Here is a 12297-nt window from a genome sequence, read left to right on the forward strand (position 1 = left end):
TCTGGCGTGCAGCCCCGTTTGCCACCCTACAGCCAGAAATCGCGGTCACCATCACTCCCTCCTCCCACACCCAATGGGTCCTGTCTCGCTCTCTGCCAGTGCTTCAGGCCCTCTAGCACTTGGATATCTTCTTAACCATACTTCTAGCCGCCGCTTTCCTGAAAATGCATCACCCACCCTGCCCAGGGGCCGACCCGACCAGAGACGCTCCTCCAGTCCACAGCCCAAAGGCTGAGTGAGGTCTTCTGCTGGGGCTCCCGTTGGAGTGCGCCTGCTCAAGGTACCCTTGTGCGCCCCCCACGGCAGTGCTGCCGGTCACAGCACTCTGCCCATCCCGCCCCGCAGGCTATCTTTTGTGGCCCGTCCTGATCACTCCCTTCCCCCGAGGTGGGCAGCGAGTGCCTGAAGAAGAGAACCCACGTACTTACTCGAGTCTGCAGCCTCTGCCACACCTGGTACTGTCTGGCCCCAAGAAGGCCCCCAGTCAGTATTGGTTGGACCCTGAATTCTTGTGTCAGCTCTCACCAGAGTACAGGAAGAAGGTACAGTTGCTTTTTCTAAACTTTAAGTTTGAGGCCTTCTAACTTCACCATTTATGGCTTCCTAAGAATTCCCTGGCCTGGCAGGGTTGGGGCAGACCATGTCTTTGAGCTCCAGACAAATAATTTCCTCTCTCCTAGATTATGCTGCTGCTTCCATGACGATCCTGCCCCAGGCCTCAGGTAACCCACATTTGTGTAGCATTAAGCCACCGGGTTGACAGGAGAGAGGGGAGAGGCAGTGTCACATCCTTCACAGAGAGAACCAGGGAGGCTGGCTGTGCACGCCTCTACGTGCCCCGCTTATGCCTCCCGGATTTGTAGTTGCGGGACAACAGCATTTGAGCCTATCAGCAGATACACACAGATATAAAAGGGTTTTCGAGGCAAAAAACTATTTTTGTTTTCAAGCCTGTGTTCCAAAGATGCAGTAATGACCATTAGGTCCAGGATTTGAATCAGTACTTTTCCAACAGGAAACAAAGCAGAACTGTAAATCATTAAGAGCTGCAGTGGGGCTCAGGGGCATCCCAACAAAAGGCCCAACTGTGCTATTACCTCTTCTTAAATTCTTCATTCTGCAAACCACAGAGAAACACCTCAGAACCCAGCAAGACACTTCCTGTACTAGCGCTGCAACACAAGCCCTTAAGGCTGAATAAAGGTGTATCCATTAAGAGCAACACTTGTAATGTTAGACCAGGCATAGGTAAGGCCCCAAATAAGGAACTTTGAGAATTTCTGAGACCCTTTCTGCCAGAGCTTCCATTCCAAAGGTGTGAGCATGGATCACTAAACTGCAAGCAGAGTCAAAGCCAAAACTAGAACCTTGCCCTGCAGTCGGCATGTTCCTTTTTTGAGACATACGAATTACGGGAAAATTACTAGAGTGTTGTTTACCAACCAACCCCATCCTAAAGGTGGTACACATGATCAGATTTTCGTTTTCTCTACCTACTGTCTAATAAGATTTGGCATTTAACAATACAATGCTGTCCCTAATTGTCTTATCTATTTTAACATCTCTGGGGTAAACGGGAAACTCTTAACCCTTTACAGCATTCTCTGGAACTCTTGTCTCCATCCATCGGTACCTTCAATGAATCAGAACCTCTGATCACACTTAGACACGTGTTTGCTAAATTTAGCTTTGCATCAGCAAACGCTCAAGCTCAGAATAGTTCACGGAGCTCTCATCTTACCCTTAGACAGTGCTTCTTCTAAGACTGTTTTCCCGAGGGAGGCCAAGGGGCACTCCACGTGCTCTCTCGACGGCCATTGTTAAGACACTGGCCTAAGGTTAAAGCCACGGCAGAAATGTTCATCCCCACCTCTCGACAGTGGGAACATGAAGTTAGCTGTATATCACATTTCGTGCGTCACAGGCAGTTTGCAGTAATGGCCTGACATGCTCTGTGGTCCTTGAACCACATCCCACATTACTCAGCCATCTAAGTCTAGCTTCCCTGAATCTCCAGCTTCTCTGAATGAGACGTGGCCAAGTTCTATAAATAGAGAGCAAGCAAACTGGTTCTGTCAATCTTCTCATACTCTGGCAGGATCACATATTTTAAAATTATAAAAATATCTATGTCTTCATCACTCTAAAATTATTACATAACACATGGTTTTCTCGGGGAAAAAAAAAATGTTTATTTTTGTCTCTCCCTACCAGCACTCACGGACCTTCAAACTTTGTGATTGTATTCCTCAAACTATCAAATCCAAATCCAAACGAAAAATAAGGTTTTACTATGTGCCAGACACTGTGCTATGCAAATTGAGAAATGTTTAAGAGGAAGAAAAGCCAAGGCTCTCATTTGAAACCCCAGATGGACAGTCCGTAATAACTTGGGGCAGCATGTACACAGGTCACTTTAGATAGACGGCAGCATTTACTGCACTATTACCTCACGATCACACTTCTTAAAACAGGACCCTTCAGCAGATACCACTGCGTATTTTTAGTTCACAAGTCCCCTAGCAGGGGCTTATATCCTAAACTCCAAGACTAAGGTCTTGAAAACATGAGCTGATGTTATACGTATGTGTGATGGATTCCAGAATAGTGAGTTTGACAAAGTCTTAGACTGTTCACTAAAACACCCTAACAACACACATTAGACTTTATAAATAAATCACATTTTAATCACCTGACTTTGTTTAGCTCACAAAATCAAGTTCACAGCTTCTTCGAGTCTGTTTTTCCTAACCATATGACCTAATTTTCTGAAACCTTTCATGGCTTAAGAAAAACATGTTCTATCTTTCATTTTACAACCCCAGAGCCAACTTCCCTTACATTCCTAATCAATGGCTTATATAGTCACCTCAAAGAAACACTGATGGGACAAATTAGTCTCAAAGACCTTCAGAATAGTTTAAAAAAAAAAAAAAAGAGGTTAAGAAAAAGTCACCAAAGAGAACTTGCAAGGTACCCTGGAATGGCTCTTCTTGAACGTTCCAGCCACTGAAACCGTCCCTCCTGTGGCCACCCCGGGCTGCTTCCTGGAGCGTTCCACTCACTCTGCCATCTGTTTCAGGGTCAGCAGTCCTTAGATGCTGGTGGCAAGGAGGGTCTGAAACTCGTTTCTTCTAGTGACCTAGGCCTACCCGGGCAGCCCTCAGCCCCGTGCCACGTTAGAGCCGTGGCAATGACTACCACAGTGAAGGCTAATGACAGGCACTATCAAGTGTCTACAAAAAGAGAAAGAAGGAATTTTATGTGCTGTTATTTCCCTCTCTTCCTTTGGAAACTTTCCTGATCAGTTCCCCTGGGGCTCACCTACCTCAGCCCAGGAAGTAACTCAGGGCACTAAGGACTTGGCTGCCTGACATCTCACAGCCTGTCCCGCCTTGCCCTCTCCTCAGTGGTACTAGTTTGGCAGGGTTCTGTTTGGCTTTCAGAGAGAAAACGTGCCTTGTTCTGAGGGTACAGAGTATGACACAGCACAGCACAGCTCTGACATCTCAACAGCGGGGGAAATGCTAAGGAAGAAGAATTTCTTCATGGAAGCACTAACGCACAGCTCTCAGTACGTGCCCATGTAGCATTTCCATGGCTCACCCAGGGAATTCTTTGTTTCTCTCTCTTATACCCCCAACCCTAACAACTTCATGGAGGGGTTTGTTTTATTCCTATCAGGGTGGACACCTTTGCCTCATTTATTATAGTCTAAAAATTCACACTGCTTGCTCAATGCATTTATCATGAGCTCAGACACTACTTTAAATGAAATGCCCAGAGCCTTTCTTAGCTGGAGACTAACCCGAGGGCCACTGACTTTGGCCCCACTAGCACACATCCAACGGGCTGCTGCTTCTCTTCCCCCCTCAGACGCATCAAAGCTCAGCGCAGCAAGCTCCCTGGACGCAGAAAACCCAGACCACCAGGGAAGGCGGCCCGAGTGCTCGATCTGAGGCAGCACAGTGCGAGTGCGGGGAAGGCCACACCAGAGGCTGCCCGGGAGTGGCGTGGTGGTTTCCTTCTTGAGCGGGCAAAGCACACGGCCCTCTGAGCCTCATCACACTCCTGTCCCTGGAACAAAGAAGTGTACTTGCAAAGTTCTCCCTCCTTGCTGTCATTTTACTCTTCACTCCGTTATAACTGAGGAAGGAAAGATTCCTCCTTAACCTCCTACTAAAAACTAAAATTAAGAGGATCCTATATAAACAAGTCGGGAGGGCAACATGATGATGGGAAGCTCAGCGAGAGTCCAAAAACAACTGAGAAGGGCAGTGTCTCAGGCAGAGCGAGCCTCTTCGTTAAGCCCTGGCGTGAGCGCTTCAGTACTCCTCATCAGATGAAAGGCCCGCAGTTTCCTCCCGGTCTCCCCCGATCGCCGTCCAGAACGCTTTGGCCACCTGTGGAAAGAAGCATGCGAGAAATTTTAGGCAACAGCTAAGTTCCATGCCATACTTTGAACTGATTAAGACCTAAAATTCTGTAGCTTACCCTTCAGCCCTCTGGCAACATATATGGAAACCCTTGGATACCCTGACCCAGGACTTTTGCTCCTCGAAATTTACGCTAAGGATACAATCAGAGTTGTATACAAAGGTGATGTGTAAGGACATGCACAGTTTCACCATTTACACAAGCAAAAGATAAATGTGACCTAAATGTCAAAAAGGGACCTGGATAAATTATTTTCATACAATGGAATACCATAAACCATATACGCTTCCTGCCAAGAACATCTGTTGCATTGGTAATAACAAAACAAAACAATGCAAAATAACTAAGAGTTTTCCAGCCCAACAGTTAGGAAGGCAAACATCCTGAGTCTCAATGAAAGTCCCACATCACTCAACACACATTTGAAAAATCTTGGTTTGACTGCAACACCTATGTTACTACTGTTCAAATATTCAATTAGTTATAAGTTAATATCTAATGAAAAGTTCACACTAAGTCACTTTAGAAGTCAACAAGTATGATACATAATTTTGACAACCTGGACCTTTTGGAGGCCCTCAGTAAATATCTGATCGTCTCACCTTCTCTGCATGCAATTTTCTTTGTTCGTGAGGAAGCGTCGCAGCCTTGTCTAGAGGGAAAATATATCTTAAGAAATTCATCTAAGAGCATGGAAGGGTCTGGAGTGTATGGTGGTTCTAACACTAGAAAATGGGAGATGGGTTTCAAAGACATATGTTTATGGTGTGGTCAATACAGTTGTTAGGAATTTTAAGTCTTCCAAATTTTCCAGATGGGAATGATGTGGGAAATTAGTAGGGATCTTACTGATTCCATGTTAATGAGACACAATGAAAGAAACAGAGGCAAGAAAAAAATGGGAAAGAAAGAGGAAAGAGAATAAAGAAACAGGAAATTTTTCCCCAGGGAATTTTTACCAAGAGAGGCCGGCACAGTCCCCCTGTAGCTAAGTTTCTCAAAGACAGCTGAGAGCAGACCATGGAATCCAATCAGCAGTTACAAAATAATATCCTACTGCATAAAATAGAGGAGCAGCAATATGGGAATATGTCAAACACAATGAATCTGGTTACCTTTCATTTCCTTTAACTTTGAAAACAGTCTTTCAAAATTCTCCAAATCTCCTCCACCAGTAGTAAGACTGGCTAATTCTTGAATATCCAGATCTAACACAGGATCTGAAATAAGGATTCATCAAATTATTTGTGCACATTTCTTACATATGTGCTAAGTACACAAAATCCTAAGGCAACTGATCCTAGCTTTGCTGAAAGTCCCTGTGAATGAGAGCCCAGTGGGCACAGACTTCACAGCTCCTGAGGCTTCACCCTGCACGGCTGCCAGGGGACCTTCACAAGTGAACAGTAACTTATTTCATCCTCACAGCACTGAAATGAGGCAAGGAACACTGTTTCCACTGTAGAGATGAGGAAACTAGAGCTCTGAGTTGAAGTGACCTTGGATTCAGACTTGGGTGTTTCCAATTGTAAAGTCCACACTCTCCACTAAGGTCACCGATTCAACAATAAATGACTGAAATTTATACCGTATTTTACTGTAACACAAATATTTTCACATCTTTTACAGCCACCACATAAGGTGGTTAGGACAGGTATCAATGTCCGCAACTGACACACAAAGAGACTTGGATTAAAAAAGGGACTCATTTAAAATTAGAGTTGTTCTAAGGTAGCGCCAGTTTAAAAGTCCTATTTTCTCACTATAAATCTTTTACTATTTCTACCTCAGCATGTAGCCTGTCAAAGTTTTTTTTTTTTTAAATCAGAATATTCATTCTCCACTCCAGGCTGACCACTTCTAGGACATCTTCCCTGGCGTCTCAGCTCACAGGCCTTCTTCCTTAGAATCCACCCACATTTAGTGTTTATAGAATTGTCTTGGCACTGCCACGTGCTACTCTGTGTTCTGACATCTCTCCACCACTACTATAATAAGTAGGCTACAGCAAGAGAGAGTTTATTTTGTGTCTGCACCATTGAGTGCTTTAATTTACATGATTCCATTTCATTTTTGCAAACAGAGTTGTGAGAAAAGATTTGTTACCCCTGTTTTACAGAAGGGGGAACTAAGGCCCATAGAGACTAAATAACTTATTCAAGGTCATCTCATTTCTAGTGAGAGAGCCATGGTTTTGAATCCAGTTGTCCAGGACTCTCATGACTGTAGCCCTTACAATACACGGCCTGTCTCTTCATTTTGACTGTTAAGTCATTTGAAGACAAGGATGGTAACTTATAATTCCTTCCATTTACTACAATCCTATAGAGATAATTTGGTATTAAAAATGCATTTTGGTTAACAAATTTGCTTTAGCTCAATGGGCAAGTCATGTAGGTAGTTGGTATATGGGACTAGAGATAAAAATTCTTGCTTTATCTGTGTGTAACTGAATGGTGGATGTGCAGAGAACCACTTTGTGCCTAAAAATAAAATGTGGAAGAGAAAGTTAGATGAAACATTGAGAAACAGCAATATTTAAAGGCTGGGTAAAGGAAGGTCATCTACCAAAGAAAGAGAAGGAATAGCTAGAGAAGTAGGAAGGAAACCAGGAGACGTGTTTGGCGAGTTAAGAAAAAATGTTTCAAAAAGGAATTGATCCATAATATTGAATGTTGCTGAGATGTCATAATGAGGACTGGAAAATATCTATTAGATTTAGTGGCATGGAGGTTGCTGGCGAGCTGTTTCAGTGGCCAATGGCGGCAAAAGCTCTGTAATCATGAGTTGAGGAGTGAATGGGAGGTGAAAAATGCAAGTAAGTTCAGTAAAGAGAAAAGGAGGGAGATGTGGGCTGAGGAAGTATTTTCTTCCTGCTCATTTGGTTTAGCCTTTTTGTTTTTTTATTTTATAGCCCTACAAAAACGTTGCAAAAATAGTAGAGAGTTCCAATATGCCCTTCACCCACTTTCTCCTAGTGTTAACATCTTATATAACCATGGTGTGATTATAAATGTCAAGAAGGTAATGGTGCAGCGCTATTAACTAAGGTACAGACTTCATTCCAACGTCATCAGTTTTCCCACTAATATAGCCTATTCCGGGGTCCTACACGGAATTTAGCTGTCACATCTCCTTAGTCTTCTCCGATCTGTGACAGCTCCTTAGTCTCCTCGTCTCTCATGACTGACACTTTTAAAGAGAAGTGGTTAGTTACTCTGTATAATGTCCCTCAAGTTGGGTTTTTTGATGTTCTCTCATTAGATCGGGGTTATGAACCTTTGACGAGAATCCCACAGACGGGATGTGCCCGAGTGCACCACACAGCGGGAGGTGAGGTTAGCCTCGCCACAGGTGATGCTGACCATCACGTGGCTAAAGTGGTCTCTGATGGGTTTCTCCAGTGGTAAGCTACTATTTTCCCCTTTGTAATAAATAAATACCTTGGGAGAGGCACTTTTAGACTATGCAAATGTCATGTTTCTTCTCAAACTTTCATCTAATAATTTAAACATCTGTCAGTGGACCTGCCCAGCAGCAACTATTACTTTGATGTGTGCCTAATGATGATTTTCTATTTCCTGCATTCCTTCTATATTTATTAAATGGAATTCTTCTCTAAGAAGCAGCAGCCCTTTCTGTTCCAGTTAGTTATTTACTCAACTGATTTTAGTATAGACTCATGGATATTTATTTATTCAATGGATGAGATAGCCCAATACTATATTAATTTAATTTACCAGTCACATTGTTCCAGCATTAGCCCACTGGAAGGTCTTTCAGGTTGGTTCCTGTGCCCTTTCAACATGTCCCATTCTTTGTGTATTTTCTTACTTTCTGGTCCCATGAGATGTTCTAGGTTCATTCATCCTGCTTTTTTTCCTGCCTCGACCCTGGAATCAACCACTTCTCCGAGTAGCCCTGGATCCTTTTATTGGAGAACGGTATTTAGAAACAAAGATCTAAATGCTGAGTATGTCCACTGCTGCTGGAGTATTGTTGCTTCTAGGCTCTTCTCCGTGGAGAGAGCTAGGAAACATTTATACTGTATACAAACACATGCATATGTATGTGTATTTATTTTTCTATCAATTTAACTGTATTTTTAAAAAGCAAGAGTCCATACTGATACCTTCAGTTCTAGTCCAGTACCGAAGGATTCATCCCAGCCCTCTCCTTTCCTTACTAATAATTTCTTTCCCTGACAGCAAGTAATGTAGCTCTCATTCTATTTTTTTCCAGCCCTGATATACATAAAATACATGTAATTTCAGAACTTCTAACCCATACCCCTGTGTGAATCAAGTTTATTAAGCAGAGTTCACTATTTCTTTCAGTTCTTTCTGTTTTTAACCTTATGGTATCCAGTCAGAACACTGTATTCCCAAGTTTCTTAGATTAGTTCTTGTCTTCCCCACCTCCTTCAGCGTGGTTAATAGTTTATTTTCACGGCAGGTTTAAAAGCCAATAGGAAGGATTTAATTGAGAGGACAAGAGCTTACATGTAATTTTTTCTTCTTAATAGGTTTCTATAATCAATCGCGTGAGTTTTCTATATGGATTACCTTATAATCAGAAAAAAAGTTTTAAAAATTATTACTGCGCACGGGCCCTCTGTGGCATAAATAGAAAGTAGAGATGTCAGTAGTTCCTCAGTAAGAGAACACTGTTACTGTCAACTGAGCTTCCTGGCTTTTTGGCTTTTGGACAGAAGAGTGGATTCTAGTTTCAGTCCCAGGACCTTCTTATCAGATGCTCTTGGACAAGCTATTTAAACTGCTCTGAGCCTCAGCTTCATCTCCACAAAATAACTTCTCTGCCAAGCTTCATTACCAAACAAGAAAATGAATATTAAAGAACTTTAAAAGGATGTGAAAAGGCTTCTCAAGTTGTATTATTCTTGCTACCATCAATTCTGACAACTCTTAAATACTATGAAAAATCTGTGGAATATGAAGATACAAAACTGTTTCACCACCAAGTTCTGTCTGTCTTTGCTAAGATGATCTGAATCAAGATCCTGATTAAGAGAATTACAGAGAAAATAGTACCCACACTGGCTATGTAGCTATTCTCTCTTCTTTTTCTGACAGCCACAAGACTCACATTCATTTGGTGTATGCTACACTATCAATTTTCATCCCTTATCCATGTTTAAAATCAATTTCCTTTGACTTATGCCCCACACTTATTCCAAGTTCCAGAGAGCTGTCTCTTGGCAGCCAAGGAGGAACTTACCCACAGTGCTATCAACCTGAGTATCTGTTGTGTTAGATGCACCACCCCGGTGATCCAAGAGGCATTCAGTCCTATCTGCTGCTGGCAAACGGGGCTGCTGCTGAAGAATATACACACAGGCAGTAACTTAATAGTAGGCTATTCCAGAACTAAAGCCAAAAAGGTTCACAGTTACTCCCTGGTGGGCTTTAGAGAAGTAGTAATAGGAGCGAGAGACAAGGAAAGACAGAAGAAGAATCAATGTCATATAAAAAAATTAGAAGCTAAAAAATTCAGTAGGAGTATTTTACCCCAAGGAAAAACTAGAACAGGCTTTGATTTTGCTATGGGTTTTTAAGCATGCTTTTTGTGTTTTAAGATCCATGGTTTATTCAAAATGTAACGATGAACACAATCATAGTACAAAGAGCTCAGAGAATGGTGAAAAAGATGCCTGGAAAGACAACGTGGCACCATGTCATCTGCTCTTGATTCCAGCACGTTCACCGAGGTAAGCCTGGACGGAAGTCCTGAGGCCAGAGAGTTGAAATCAGACTGTGAAGCTCACTGAGGGTAGGGACCTTGCCTCGGATTTGTACAGGGCTTTGTACCCAGGAAGTACAGAAAAAGAATCAATTTCATTTTATATTTAAAGATCTGGAGGCAACTTTATGCCTCAGAGAAATGCTAGCACATTTTTAAAAGCACTCAAGCAAAGAAAACATGGAACAAGCCCGCATTGAAGCATCCTGACAGGGCTTACTAGTCAACCAGCCTTCTCCCAACAGGTACAAGACGGCTGCTTTAGAGTCCCCTGTTAAAGTATTTTCTGCTGCCTCTTAAATGGAGGGGGGGGGAAAAAAAGATAAAGTGGTGTAAACATTCATAATGACAAGAAGAAATTACAGCCAAAGCAGAGAGAAGATCCAGGAAAAATCTTTACCTCTGAGTGACAGCTCTCTGCCGCCCCAGCGCCACGGTGTGCTCCAGCCAGTGAGCTGAGAAGGCCAAAGCCTTGGTTCCTATCTAAAAAGAAAAAAAAAAAAAGTCACTGAAATCTGTTGTTTACATTTAAAATTGTTAAAATGAAACAATGGCTGGTTCCTCATTATAAAAATTCTACTTATAAAAAAGTTACTACCAATTACCGCACTCTCTTGACTGTGAATCAGTTTTGACCCTCACAGAGCATTAGTCCGGGTCCAGGTCAAACGTAATGGCAGGGCCCTTACGACAAACAGAAGGCTGCGCAGTGGCTCTGTTTGCAAAGGTTAACAGCACTCATGGTTTAACAGTCACCGTGAACTGACATTCCAGTGTTTTAAACCATCAAAACCATTTTAAGAAAAATCAACACCAAGGCATTATCAGGTGAAGAGGCACATGCATGATTTTAAAAATAAAGCTCTAAGTTTGATCCAGTCAGACCTTTCGCAGTAAGGCTTCCAGTGCTCTCAATGCTTGCATCTCCAATGGAGGACAAACTAGAGAACATCTAGAACTGATGGAAATAGAAGCACCAGCCTTGCTTAGGCAATGCTCCCCAGAATCACTGGGAGAACTCACTACAACGTCCCCGGCCGTCAAGGACCCTACCTCAGATCGACTTAAGCAGAATCTCTGGGACAGCGACCACGGAATCTGAACTTTTAGCAAGTACTCTAAGGTAGCAGGATCAGAGACGTTTGAAACAAAACAAAAGCAACACTGCCTTAGAGCAGAACACAAAACCCACAATCCAAGAGTTTAGGAGTATAGAACCCAAAGAACTCTCTAAAAAAGGCAACTTCCTCCTACCACGCCTTTCCTCTCCCTATTCCTTCCCTGAACCCATTCTCAGTTCTCTTTAAACCACCCACAAACTTCCTCCATCCTCCCCCCTGCCAGGTGCAACCTGCTGTCATAGTCACACAGAGAGGAATTAAAGAAACACTTGTCGCTCCTGCCCTCCTTGGGGACATCTGCTTTTCAGACTGGGATGAAGCTCCTCTCTCGCACGCTAGGTGTAGACCTGCAGCTTTGCCCAGCCTGACCACCCACCATGTGGGCACTCACCTCACCTCTAACTACTGCACTTGCTTATGTTTTTACAGCTACAAAATGCTGGGCAGCACTAAGAGCCTGTGGCTGCCCTGTGCTCTGCTGCTCCACACCCCCACAGTGACAGCGGGGCCACAAGTGCACATGCACTCCTGGGGCCCCTGTCACCTCCTCGCCCGACTTGCTCACTCTGCTAGAACTCCCTGGGCCAAATGCTGGGGTGTGCCCCACCCAGAACCAGGCAGCAAATTTCATGAAGGTAGGCAGTGGAGCCTTGAGAGGCAGGAAGAAGATCCATGTGTTGTTCCTTCCCGATAGTTTCACAGAGCCTGGGGGTTTGTTTAAATACCAGCACAACTCTTTCTTTCTGGCCAATGCGATAATAGATTTTAAAGCAGTTGTATGCAGCTATGCAATACTAGACAGGTATTTTACATGTTATGAGGATACATGAGAGCTCTTATAAGGTATTTTAGGCTCTTTGTACAAAAGGCCTAATCTGAGAGAGCCCTCACTTCTATTACTCAAAAGAACTTGGACTTGGGGTAACTTTCAAATCCAGTTCACAAATCTCTCCATATTCCAATTCTACAACTTAACGGT

At 43.2% G+C, this 12297-nt stretch overlaps 1 protein-coding gene across 5 annotated transcripts in view; it reads right to left on the reverse strand.

The window, feature by feature from the left end:
* Positions 1–2659: 2659 nt before the first annotated feature.
* The window catches only part of AAGAB (alpha and gamma adaptin binding protein), a 48330-nt gene continuing 38692 nt past the window's right edge, over positions 2660–12297 (reverse strand). For 2 of the 5 annotated variants that reach the window (XM_073212045.1, XM_073212047.1), the window contains exons 6-10: positions 10598–10680; positions 9676–9772; positions 5553–5657; positions 5040–5089; positions 2660–4403 (exon numbers count right to left, since the gene is read on the reverse strand). In XM_073212045.1, the coding sequence (XP_073068146.1) occupies positions 4326–4403; positions 5040–5089; positions 5553–5657; positions 9676–9772; positions 10598–10680 (413 nt within the window). In that variant the 3' untranslated portion in view covers positions 2660–4325. Of the gene's footprint in view, positions 4404–5039; positions 5090–5552; positions 5658–9675; positions 9776–10597; positions 10681–12297 lie in introns of all 5 variants that reach the window. The other 3 variants (XM_073212044.1, XM_073212046.1, XM_073212048.1) reach the window with 2 other exon arrangements.

Source organism: Manis javanica, chromosome 8 (assembly GCF_040802235.1).
Source record: "Manis javanica isolate MJ-LG chromosome 8, MJ_LKY, whole genome shotgun sequence".
NCBI classification, from domain to species: Eukaryota; Metazoa; Chordata; class Mammalia; order Pholidota; family Manidae; genus Manis; species Manis javanica.